Source organism: Vitis riparia, chromosome 18, assembly GCF_004353265.1.
Source record: "Vitis riparia cultivar Riparia Gloire de Montpellier isolate 1030 chromosome 18, EGFV_Vit.rip_1.0, whole genome shotgun sequence".
Classification (NCBI taxonomy): domain Eukaryota; kingdom Viridiplantae; phylum Streptophyta; class Magnoliopsida; order Vitales; family Vitaceae; genus Vitis; species Vitis riparia.
Genome location: NC_048448.1, coordinates 4,329,444 through 4,341,747, shown reverse-complemented (window position 1 = coordinate 4,341,747; position 12,304 = coordinate 4,329,444). Strand labels below are relative to the sequence as shown.

Sequence of the window (12,304 nt, the reverse complement as noted above, 5' to 3'; positions counted from 1 at the left end):
TATACAACAGCCATTTTTTAATTGACATCTGCATTACATCAAATTGCCTTGGGTTGGTTGCAGAGTAGAAACACTCGACAAACAAATGCCCACCTGCAAGTGCGCAAACACTGGCTTTTATCGCCTTGGTTGCAGCATATAACGTTTTCCTTACAAAGGCAAACATGTGCACATACTGTGCAGACACATGCTCGCACAGAGAGAGTTGGGGAATTCTTTTGCTTCCTTTTTCTATCATTTTCACTCTACACAAAACCAAAAAAAAAATAAAAATTACATAATTCTGGACCATCCCTTACCCAAATTTTAACCATTATTTTACCTCTCCATTTCTATCATTTTTTTAACCTAAAGAAGAAAATGCACAACTCCAAGCTCAGCAAAATTTCAGGATGGGGTCATTAACTTCTTCAGTCTCTACTCAATATATTGTCTTGCAAGGACCTTCTTTTCCACTCCACCAAAAGTTGCAAAAAGTTCATAACCTGTAAACACAAGTGCCAGTTATTAACTTTTAATATGCAAAAATACAGAAATCAATGATTCAAGATTATTATGTCCAGATTAAAGTTCTTGCCTCAGTTGGTTCTTGCAAAGAATAAGAGGCACTTGTTTCCTTGGGGAACTTGGACACAAGAATCCCAAACCCTTGTCCTCGATTGCGCAAAACCTAAATGTTGTGCATGACAGATAAGCTGATTAATTAGAATATATATAACCTGGAAAAGTGAAAATAATTTATTGGTAGAGCTGTTATAAAATCAAAAGATACCTTGAATGCATCTTCATCTGTTCGATCATCTCCAATGTAGATTGGAAAGACATCATTAGAATTGGCATATCCTGAGGAGGGATAAGTCACCACGAATAATTAGTGCATAAAATAATTTTTCACTAACTTCGTTAGTATGAAACACAAAACAAGGTGGTGATATCCATTTTATGCACAGAAATTGAGTTAACCCAGCTCACCTAGTGACTCCAACAAGAATTCGAGGGCGTTTCCCTTGTCCCATTTGATGGTAGGACGAATCTCTAATACCTGTGTCAACCAATAAAGACAGTCAGTACATGCATATATTTCAATAGTAGTGCCAACAGAACAATAAGTATGAGTTTCCAAGAAATAAAAGCACTTCTAGAATTGTATGTTTGTGAAGAAACATGATGACCCATAATGGAGTAAATGAAAATGGTACCTTCCTGCCTTGAGTCAATCTGAGCTTTGGGTATTGGTTAAGGACTAATCTAACCTGCTCGGCCAATGCTGTCCATCTCTGACAAAAAAAAAAAAATAATATATATATATATATATGTTAGTTCCATTAGGTACTTAAAAGATGTGAGAAAAGTATTATCAAATAATGGCTATGATTTGGACCTGCTCGTCAACACAGCGAAAGTGTACTGATAAGCAGAACTTGTTGTTTTCCACCTTTGCTCCTGGGGTGGATTTGGTTTTCTCAAGCAGGGCCTTGTACACCTGAAAAGTAACAGTGCATATTCAGTATTTCATGCAATTACTTTTTCCATAAATGTTTGTCCTTGTTTCTTACAGAAATGAAGCTGTAAAAGAACAAAAAACAAGAGAAAGAAGAGAACAAACAAACCTCATCGATCATGGGTAAAAATTCGCTGGCGGGTTGACAGAGAAGGGATTGATCACCCTGAACAATCCAAAAATTAGGACAAGAATACAAAATCAGGAAAAAGAAAAAGTTATTGATAGGAACAGGAAAGAAAATTTCCAATCACAGTATAGGGTGTGCTGATGGTCCTCACTTTCTTGTATTTGCGGCCTTTGGCTGGTCCTTTGATGTCCATGCCATGGCTGCCTGCATAATAGAGCTCTGATAATTTAACAAATCTATAGACCTGCAAGATTGAACATTGAGAAGAGAGTGAATATTTGAGCGAATAAAAAGAAATTAAATCTCATAGCAATAGAGAAGAGTCATGCATATTGTTCTCTGAAAAAGAATGTACCTTATCTCTGCACCTCCCGCTCACTATGGCAGTAGGGAAATATCTGGCGACATCCTTTACGGCGGCTCGCATCTGATTTTAGAAAATCTTACTTTAGATGATGACTGGGAAATGTAATTTATGAACATATACAGGAAAAAATTGAAGAGCAAAGTAGAGAGCAGAAGGTTTACCTCTTTAGACATGAAAGCTTGATCTGGGTCTTCCACAATCGGCGAGAGGGTACCATCATAATCGAGAAACATCACAATCTGCTTCCCTTCCGAAGCATTCGTTATCTGCTCGAACGTGCGCAAAGCTGACGGATGATGAAGCTGCGGTTTTGTGAACACATTTCAGGAAAGAAAAATGCAGAATCATCAATATGTTGAAGCAAACGTGAGTTAACCTCCATCACCACCACCCAATAATTTCTTATGCAAACTGCGATGAGAATCAATACTTACCATCCAGGAACTCAGGGCTTCACTATCAGAAAGAGGAGTGGATTTGATATGGGTAGGAGACGAAGCTCTCATTGAATCCACCCAGGCACCGACTCTACCGGCTCCTCCGGCTCCTCCAGTTTCGAGTTTCTTAAGAGAAATGGTGATGTACCCACCCGGTACAGTCGGCGGCTTACGCACCGCCGGTGAGAAAAAAGAAGAGTTCGACACAATAACGTCAATCGCCATACCAATAGCTGATTTTGGATCAGAAACCGCCACATTCTGGTTGGTCATTTTTCCTTCCTTCAAGTCTGCATAAACAAACACCAGTTACACGTTAAACTAGTCGATATAACTAGAATCGAGCACAAAACCCATGAGGGGAGTTTCATGGTAGATGTCAATACCAGAAGGCTTTGTAGAGGGCTGAGGAGAGGAGTTGCGGATGGGAAAGCCAACAGAAAGAGAAAGAGAGAAAACAGAGGAGAAACAGAGGGGTGTGGTAATGCTAGGTGACAATGTGAGCTCCCTCTCCTTTGAGTTCTCAACTCAAGCAATTAAGGTGAAAACCTCAAAATGAAAAAGCCAGAAAACCACACGCGCACCCACTCACTCACTTCCAAGTTCACAACTCACAATGGGGCGTCCAGTCAATTTATAACTTGGTTCATCGCACTAACGGACAAAACCCCACCCCTATTTCCGGTTCTGTACTTTTATGATCAAAGGGACCACCGCATTGCATCAAGCCACCCATCCTTTCGTCTTTTTTTTTTTTTTTTTTAATTTAAAAAAATTTCAATTTCATCTCCTAGGTTTGCAATTTCTTTATTCCCCGTTACTTTTCGATTTCTTGATATCGTTCATTGTCATGCATTCTTCCACACCGTGACCACTACCAAGAGTTTGATGGGGACCTCCCAGTTGCTTCGTGCTTTAATATATTTCTTCTTTTCAGGATTTTAACATTCTCCTCTAATATCTCAATGGGTTTTTTTTATTTTTCCATCTTTGATAAGATTTTCTAGTAAATTATGTAATTAAAAGTGCATTCTGATCAACATTTTAGTTTATATTTTGAGACTCTCAAAATTAATGAATATTCCTCATACAGGCCTTACAATTGCTAAATTTAAGTTTAAATAAGAGAGTTATCTTCAAGCTATAATTATCTACGGAAGATCCGTGAATTCATCCTTTGGTTGATAAACTGAAGGCATTGAGTGAAGGAACCAGGCCCGACCCCCAAGCAATATCTAGGAGCCTTCCATTTGAACTAACGCATGCTGCAAGGAAGCATAAAAGGTACAAAATGTCCCTTTCCACTACTTGACCTTATAATCTCAATCGATGCTACTATTCCAGCTTCCATTTTTTTTTTTTTCTCCTTTTTCCTTTTTAACTAAATGGTGAAGGAACGTGGGCGTAAAAACGCAAATCCAATGAGATTATAATGCATGCAGCTTCCAAATATTTAACCTCACCCCACAAATGTTAAAAGTTCTTGCGGCTGTCGCTCTGTTCTATTACTTATATTTGCAAAGGAAAAAAGTTTGGGAAAAGAACAAAGGAAAAGGAGACATGCATCAGAAGAAACAAATAAGCTTAGTTGGAGTTTGAAAATGAAGGGGAGGGCAAATATAAATATAAATTATGTAAATAGACTTTATGGTGGAGTACGGGTACTGCAAAACCACTTACAACTTGAAAAGAAGTTTCCTAAATGGCATAAATTCAGGCAAGTTGGCGAGACTTCACCGCCCCTTGTAAAGTTGATTGAAACAAGCAGCTCTAACCTAACTAGTAGCATCAAAACCAGCAGCGTTTGGTTTCTCACATTATTTTTTGACACCAACTATTTGTCTTTAGTATCAATGCAGATTATCCCACTCATATATTTACATGGCACTCTCTTCCTTTCCCGTTTTGAATTGGTCGGCTATCACAACAAATCCAACGACTTTCATCCCCTACCCTCTTTTCATTGAATCTTTGGATTTTTATAATTTTCTTTTCCTCCCATTCGGCTTTTAGGAGTTTCTTACACATTTCTAAAGAGAACCAAATGCGGTCCCTCTTTGAGAATTAAGAATCATAATTCTCCCCACAACTCTTCAATTTTGGCTGTCTTGCAGAGCGGAATGTTCTTAGGGGTGAAGCAAATCTATTAAAGGTTAGGTGCATTATTCAAACAGGTTACTGTTGTATATTCTCAATCACAGTTTAAATTGATGCCACGGCGTGCTTTTGCATATATTGAACGCCCACAAGATGGACCGGCCAATGGAAGGTAGGTGAAAAGGGTCCCAAGAATTTGAGCAACCAACCCAACTCCATTAGGAACTTACAAAATCTCTTTTTACCATTCTCTATGTACATTATTTCTCAGATCTTTTGAAGAGCATAAGATTCCTTCTCGATCATGGCATTCAAAATTGGTCACATGCTTGAAATTCAAAAGTCTTAGTTTAGCATTTTCCCATTCATGCCAAGTCTCCAACATGTCTTTCAGTCTTTGCCATTTTCATTCTTCTGATTTCTTTGCTATGGTGTAGTCAAAACCGGAGGCCTAGGAGATGCCTCAAAAGTTTTGGGTTCAGTCTCAAAGTTCCCCTAAACCAAAGATCGTCAAAAAGGGAGAGAGTTAGGCAAAACCAAAAGCAAATAAAAAAAAAAAAAAAAAAATTGGAATAACTTTCTGATTAAGAAAGTTTCGTCCTCTCTCTTTCTTCTCTTTGATGACACACTCACACGCATGTGTATTGAAAGTGTTAACACTGTGAGGTGCCACGTGGTAACATAGCCAATATCATTTGGCACTACCACGTAAGCACTGACTGGTGCACCGCAATGAGACAATGAGTTTTGTGGTCCCTGTTTTGGTTGTCCATTTCAGTTTTCTTTTGAATATTCTTTGGAATTTGTGCTAGAAAATGGTAGAATTTGTGATGGAAGTATATTGTATATATACAACCAACAGTTTTGGTCTTCCGGGTCAGCTGATTCTGGTGTTTAGGCCTTTGAAACTTTCAAACTGTCCACGTTTCCATATCCTGGATGATCCACTTTTCCTCTGATATTTTTCTGATTCTGTTAATAATAGTTATTAGGTTATTCGGTGCAAGAAAGTTGAAGTTGAAGTCAAACACAAAGTTGAACTAACACTGCTGCATGATGGACCACTTGATATTGGAGAATGTAGTTGAAAATTTGAGCGGTTCCCATTCAATTTCCCCACAAAATCCAAACTGTCAATTCAATTATTTTACTTTACTCCATTAAAAGGAAGCATTTAAAGGCTTGAGTTGGATGGAATGACCTAGAAATTATCTCTGGATAAACGGAATTAACTCAGAGGGAGTGAATAGACCAAATTGTGAATTAATTTTGGGTCATTTTCGGTTGTTTTCAGATTAATCATAATATGTCCCAAACGGGCCAAACCGCATTCATGCACCCGTGTCTCACATGCAGCTCGTACTGGGCATTTTATCCTCCGAGACCACGCTTCTCACGCACAGCGCCTCACTACTGACCATACTCCTTACTAGCGACAAATCTAATCTTCCATTTGTTTGAAAGGCTTTTGACCGGTTTTGAAAAAGTCTGAAAAAGAAAATCCCAACCCTTATAGTTCTGAATATTTCTTAGTTGAGTGTGGTATAAAAGTTTTTTTATTTTCAATTTTAATGAAAATTGAAATTATTAAATTTTAAAAAAAAAAATTTTTAGAACATAATCTCAGGTACAAAACATAATATCACTTATTAAGATTAGGGTGTCTCCATATAGCACTAAGTGACAAGGTGATATATTTTTCCCTTTCCTTTTTTTTTTTTTTTTTTTTAACATCAAAGGATATGGGATATATTTCCCACTTTCGGTCTTTCATCTCATGATGAACAAATATAGAATAAAAATATATTGGATGATAAAATCCCAAGATTCTAGGACAAATGTGACAGGGAATTTTTAAAATCCTTTTCAAAATATAAAATATTTGAAAATAAAATATTAATTGAATTAAAAGGAGTAGAACAGGCATAAAGTTTTAAAATAAGACATTGTTAATAAATAAATAAAAAGCTCATTTTAATTAAATAAGAACAGTATCTTTCTCTTGTCAAACTAAAGTTTTTTTCTCTATATTTGATGACAATTAAAAATTAAATATTAGTTCTATAACAAATATTACATAAATTGTGACTCAACAAGTCCAAAATAAAGAAAAAATAAAATAAAATAAAATAAAATGATATTTTGATGCTTGATTTGATTGTGCAAAATTTTAAAGAAAATAAAATTAAATTAAATATATATATATATATATATATATATATAACTTAAATTTTATTTATTTATTTATTTTCTTTCGTTGGAATATTCTTACAAGATTTCTTAAGAATCAAACATAGCCTACCCAAAAAGTTTGGCATCCAACAAAAAATAAAAATTCCTCCGTATCTTCTTCGCCGTTCAATGGTCCTACATTCCTGTTAAATTTTCAAACATCTCAAAATACAGGGAGATTGTTGCAAGTTGCAACACTTTCCCTACCTGGCTAGGAGACTGCCGAATCAAGTTGACCTGAAAAGTTAGTCAAATTTCCACACCGATCAAGTCGAGACCCTTGGGCACTTCAGCGGTAGGAATCCTAGCGAAAACACCGATGCTTTACTTTGAGTGACAATCGATGGAAAACGGGTAGAGAGAATAAATATTAGAGAACACATTTATATTTTTCTTCTATAGCAAAGAATTTGATAATTTCAATTATTTTGGTTGAATATAGAAATAGCAACGGGATGGATAGCCCCCATCCCAACCTTGCTTCATTTATTAAAAACAATTTTTATCCTCATCCCGTTTAAAAAATTAAACAGGATGGAGCGGGTATAAAAAATTCTCATACTCGTCCTGTTTAGTCTTTTTTTTTTAATTACATTAAAATAAATATATTTTATAAATAATAAAATTATTATATTTTTTTATAACTTATTTTTTAAAAAAAAATTATTATTATCTATATATTAAAATTAGTAAAATTTAAATTTAAATTAAATTAATTTTAAAATTTAAATTAAATTTAATTTTATATGTAATCGGGGTGGGATGGGGCAATACCCAAACCCGTCCCGGGTTTAAAAAAAAATCACATACCCATCCCAAATCCATTTATTAAATTTAAATTCCGTCCTATTAGGGGGTGGGTATCCGAAAAAACTCGTCCCATTATCATCCATAATTGAATACACCTAATAATATAAGGTTAGAAAAATTATTTATTTTAATAATAATAATAATATCCTTATATATTGAAAAATAATTTTAAACATTTTTAGTGAAGAGGTCAAATAATTATTTTATGTCATTTTTATACCAAAAAATCATAACACCTTGTTTGAAATCTTACTTATGAATAAAATTTTATTTTATTTTATAAATTATTTTATTTTTATAATTATTTAAATATAAGAATGAATGATAAAATTATTATCCTACTCATTATCAACACATGATCTCGGTGTGTTGAGCGCTAAGTGCATGGGCATGGCTCGTTGCTTATCCATAGTCTTAGCATAGGGGGTTAAAAGACCAAGTTCATAGCCTAGTCATGCAACCTACACTGGTAGCTAATGAAATCCTGCAACATACACGGTGGTAGTTGAAAGACAAGAAATTCCAATCTCAATATGAGTATATGACAAGAAGTATTATGAGTAAAATGAGACCAAATAATTCACTTTTATGGAGGACTGATCTTTCATGTCATGAATGAGATTGCAATATGGATAGAATATAATAATACACTCCAAAGTTCCGTATGGAATAAAACCACTAAATCAATGGAGTGGGTTGAAGACTCATGTTGATGTTTAATCGAGAATGGAAATCGATCTATTCCTTTATTTAGACTTTTTCTTTTTATTTATCAGTTACCACAGAATTAATTGAACTGGGCTAATGCATGTGCCAAGACAAAAGGGAAAAGAAAGAAAAAAAAAATAATCGAACCTGGGTGGAGTATGCCGCCATATGGGTAGAGCGGGATTTTCCTACCTTTTATGGCCGACCTGAATCTAATCTGCGCTCAAAAGGTTATCATCGGAGTTGAGAAATGGCTAGAATGAAAACATATATACATATTTCAACACAACATCTTGAGAATGAGTAAAAATAACTGAAAAAACTGCCACAGCAACGAGATAGAAGTCGCTTTCGGTAAAGTGTGGTGGGGGGCAGAAAAAAGGTAAGAAGTTTAGACGCTGCGCCTCGCAGAAGCTGGGGGCCACACCTGATGTGACATGTCATGTTGCGTGGCGATGATGGATTTGGGTCCCTAGATCATGCCCCTAGTGCTCAACGCACTCACTACCACCACGCCCCACTCATCCCTTCTTCCACCAGGCCACCACCACCTCTTCCCAGACCCTTACCCTATGATCTGGATTGATTTTTAGGCATTTTAATATTTCGTACTTACTGAGGTACAATTGTAGATTAAAAGTGGGAATTTTTTTATCTTCACGTGTGGCGCACGATGATGCAGGCATGGGCTTCTTGTAATTTTCCCCTTCAATCTCTTTGCACTTTAGCATAAAAATTTAACCAAAATCCATATCATACTTTTATGATTTGAAGCTTGTATAGTATATATGAATTATTATGTGACAACTTCGATTTATTTTAGTCGGTACATTGTTGCTTGAGACTATGAGTCACCGTCCGACATCAAAATATTGCATATTTTAAAAAACTTGATGAAAATGACTACCATGATAGGAGGGTGAGATGCCCAATTTAGATATTTTTAGCATGAGATTACATGCTTTGGAAAGATTAATTGCATTCTCGGATGAGAAATTGGTTGTTGATAATAATATTATTTTTTTCTAAAATATATGGATGAAAATAACAATACATTGATTCCACTTATCCGTCGCTTTTGTTTTTGTTAGTGCCCTGGATGGCCACCATGCCCCCGTGAGAGTGTTATCCATAAATATTGGTTAGAATTAAGGAGATAACGATGGGAAAAGGAAGGAGATCGGAATAAATAAATATCGGCAATGGGTTGCCTGATTTTGGAGAGCGCGGGTCCCGCGGAGAGTGCCTTTTGGTTGAGCCGAAATCCAATTTCATTCCTCCAAATTTTCACTTTTATGCAACACAAGAATGGAGTTCATTGATGCTCACCGAGCAATCCGACGTGTGCAAATTATCAATTTAGTTTATTTATTTTTATTAAATTATTTAATAAAAGTAAAATTGTCTGATTAGATTAACTTTTTCCACGCTCATGATATTAAACCAAAGCTATCCAATTCTCCATTTAATTTTCTACGTGTCCTCCTCGTCACTGAGTTTGGTGAGGCATAGGGAAAGTTATTTACAGCCTCACGGCTAATAAGGAAGGAAAGGCTTTTTGGAGTATCCCATGAAGTTTAAGCTGATTTTACTGAGAGGAAGGGAGAAAAAAAACCCCTCAGCAAGGCCGAGCGTGGAAAACCCTTTGGGACCTCCAAGTTCCACACCTCTTCCGTACAACAAAGGGCCTGCCTCTTTTGGTTGGATTTTTTTAAAATAATACAACCCCTTGCATCTGACACTATATATGTGGAAGGTTCTGTACCAACAGTATCTCTGAGCCAGCATTTCTATGCCTTAAAAGGGTATGTTTTGTTTCAGTTGCCAACTTGCCACCCGCCCACATATTTCAAGTTTCCACAACTCAGATTTCCTTTGGTACATTTAAATATATTTTTTTTTTGCCATCATTTTAATGCTAAATTAATCTATTAAAAAAACTTCAAAATATAAAATAAAAAAATAAAAATGTGAAAGAGGGCTAAACCCCCAACCTTGTTATCCTCCACCATTATGCTATTTTTGGAAATCATTACATGGGGCCCAAACCCAATTGATACACTTCCATGGAACTCAAAGTTGCGATTATAATACAAGAGACGACCAAGTTGACAATTATTGACGAATTGAATAGCGTGAATATTCCTCCAACTAGAATAACAGAAGCCCATTTGTTTTTGATAAAAAAGTAAACCCATGATTTGATTTGATTTCGAACTTGTGCATGATTCGATTAGATCTCATACCATCCATGGGCACCACACTCACCAAAGCCCGCATTTTATTCTTATTCCAAATTTAGATGACTGAAATGACCCAATTTTCACGTGCATAGTTCTGAGACGAGGAAGTAGGAACCTTCACCGAAGGAAAGATCGGGATCTTTCTTTAGGCATCCTTTCATGAATAAAGTTGATGGGCGTGCCCCAAAAATTCTAAAGAGAAAAGGAATCCCCAGTGCCACACTATCAAATTACTACAAAAGTGTAGAATATTAGGTGAGTTTCCCCCAAAATTTCCATCAAGGCCTTTGCCCGCCCAATCAGCGTTAGATTACATACGACTTTCGTTCGCTATCCCTTCTACCTTTTTCATCTCTGAGAATAATTCCACCCGAAAGGTCTTCGTCAAAAAAATAAAAAATGTTCTCTTGGAAGTTGCTTTGTTCCCTTCTCAACCATAATTTGACTATTCAATGTTGTGCATGCCATCCCAAATGGGCAGCCCCTGCCCTCGGATTCCCCTTTTTCTGCTGCAAGTGGCTAGCTTATGAGATTGATTTTTTTGCCAACAAATTCTGAGGATCCAAATCTTGAATTGAGTGGAACTGTCTTCTACCACACATGATTGCAATGATAATAGGGACATTACATATTGGAAAAGGGTGCAATTCCCAGAGACTAAATAAATTAATAATCGTGCCACTGCCCAGTGATTTTATTGGGGGAGTCATAATGATTATGGGTGATCTCACCGTTCCTATGAAGCGTTTGTTAATGTTTGAAATCTGAAAAATCCTCTCACCCAAAGTACAATGTACAATGATGCGTCTTCTTCTCATTTGTTCACCAGATTCTGGTTGATATGAAAAGATCATGACAAATTAAACTATAATTATTTTAGTGTTAAACAAAAGTTACTCATCATCATGACAATATATTAATCTTAAATTTTTGAAAGAGCTTTACTAATAACCCATTGTAGACCAAATGACCCATTTGTTTGTTTTTAGTTGTTTTTGTTCCAAAGGCACTCACAGGATGAACACCGCCTTATTAACAAATCAAGGAGAAACTTGATTAACCTTATAAATACTTTCCTATGATGTATGCAATTATGTTTTGATACCTAAACAGCTACATAACTTCATGAACTAGATATGTATCTCGTAAATATAGTTACAACTTATTTATACGACTCCATAGATAATGATACTTTTTTAAAGATTTAAAATGTTTGAAATAATTACTTCAGATATTTGTAATTTCTACTTGGTTAACCTACAATGATCCTAAAATGATTTTAGATAATATGGACCATATGATACAATCACCTTAGATTCAATTTCATCTTTGTAAAGGTGACAAAACTTTTCACTTTGATCCTGAAGTATTATATCCTGATACAACAACTAGATAATGTATTTTCTATCCGTTTTATAGAAAAAGATGTTAAAATTTTAGATTTAAGGTAAACATTCAAGAGGGAAGATGAATTTGATGTATGGTATTCTTTTATCTTTTCTTTTTTTCAAATTTAAATAATTTAATTTAGATAAATGTAAGAGACAAATTCAATAAGCAATCATACAACATGTAAAAATAAATAAGACAATTGAATAATGTAAATAGAAAAAGGAACGAGGGAGTGCAAACTCAATATTTTTACCTAATGCAACATGATCTACATCCATTCTCTTTAAACTTCAATCAATATGAGAATTTAGTAATTCAAGACTTTTAGAGTCAAAGCCTTAAAACTTTTTACATTTGGATTTTTTGTTTCAATAAACCTTTCATAAG

General features: G+C 35.3%; 1 protein-coding gene across 1 annotated transcript; it reads right to left on the bottom strand.

The window, feature by feature from the left end:
- Nucleotides 1-3,021, bottom strand: LOC117907217 (probable trehalose-phosphate phosphatase J). The gene is made up of 12 exons (XM_034820675.1): nt 2,822-3,021; nt 2,433-2,725; nt 2,160-2,300; nt 1,987-2,058; nt 1,783-1,875; nt 1,611-1,667; nt 1,382-1,483; nt 1,200-1,277; nt 973-1,042; nt 773-843; nt 578-670; nt 1-485 (listed from the first exon to the last, which is right to left on the bottom strand). Exons 2-12 carry the CDS (start codon nt 2,706-2,708, stop codon nt 411-413), a joined length of 1,128 nt encoding a protein of 375 aa, XP_034676566.1. The 5' UTR covers nt 2,709-2,725; nt 2,822-3,021; the 3' UTR covers nt 1-410.
- Between the last annotated feature and the right edge of the window lie 9,283 nt (nt 3,022-12,304).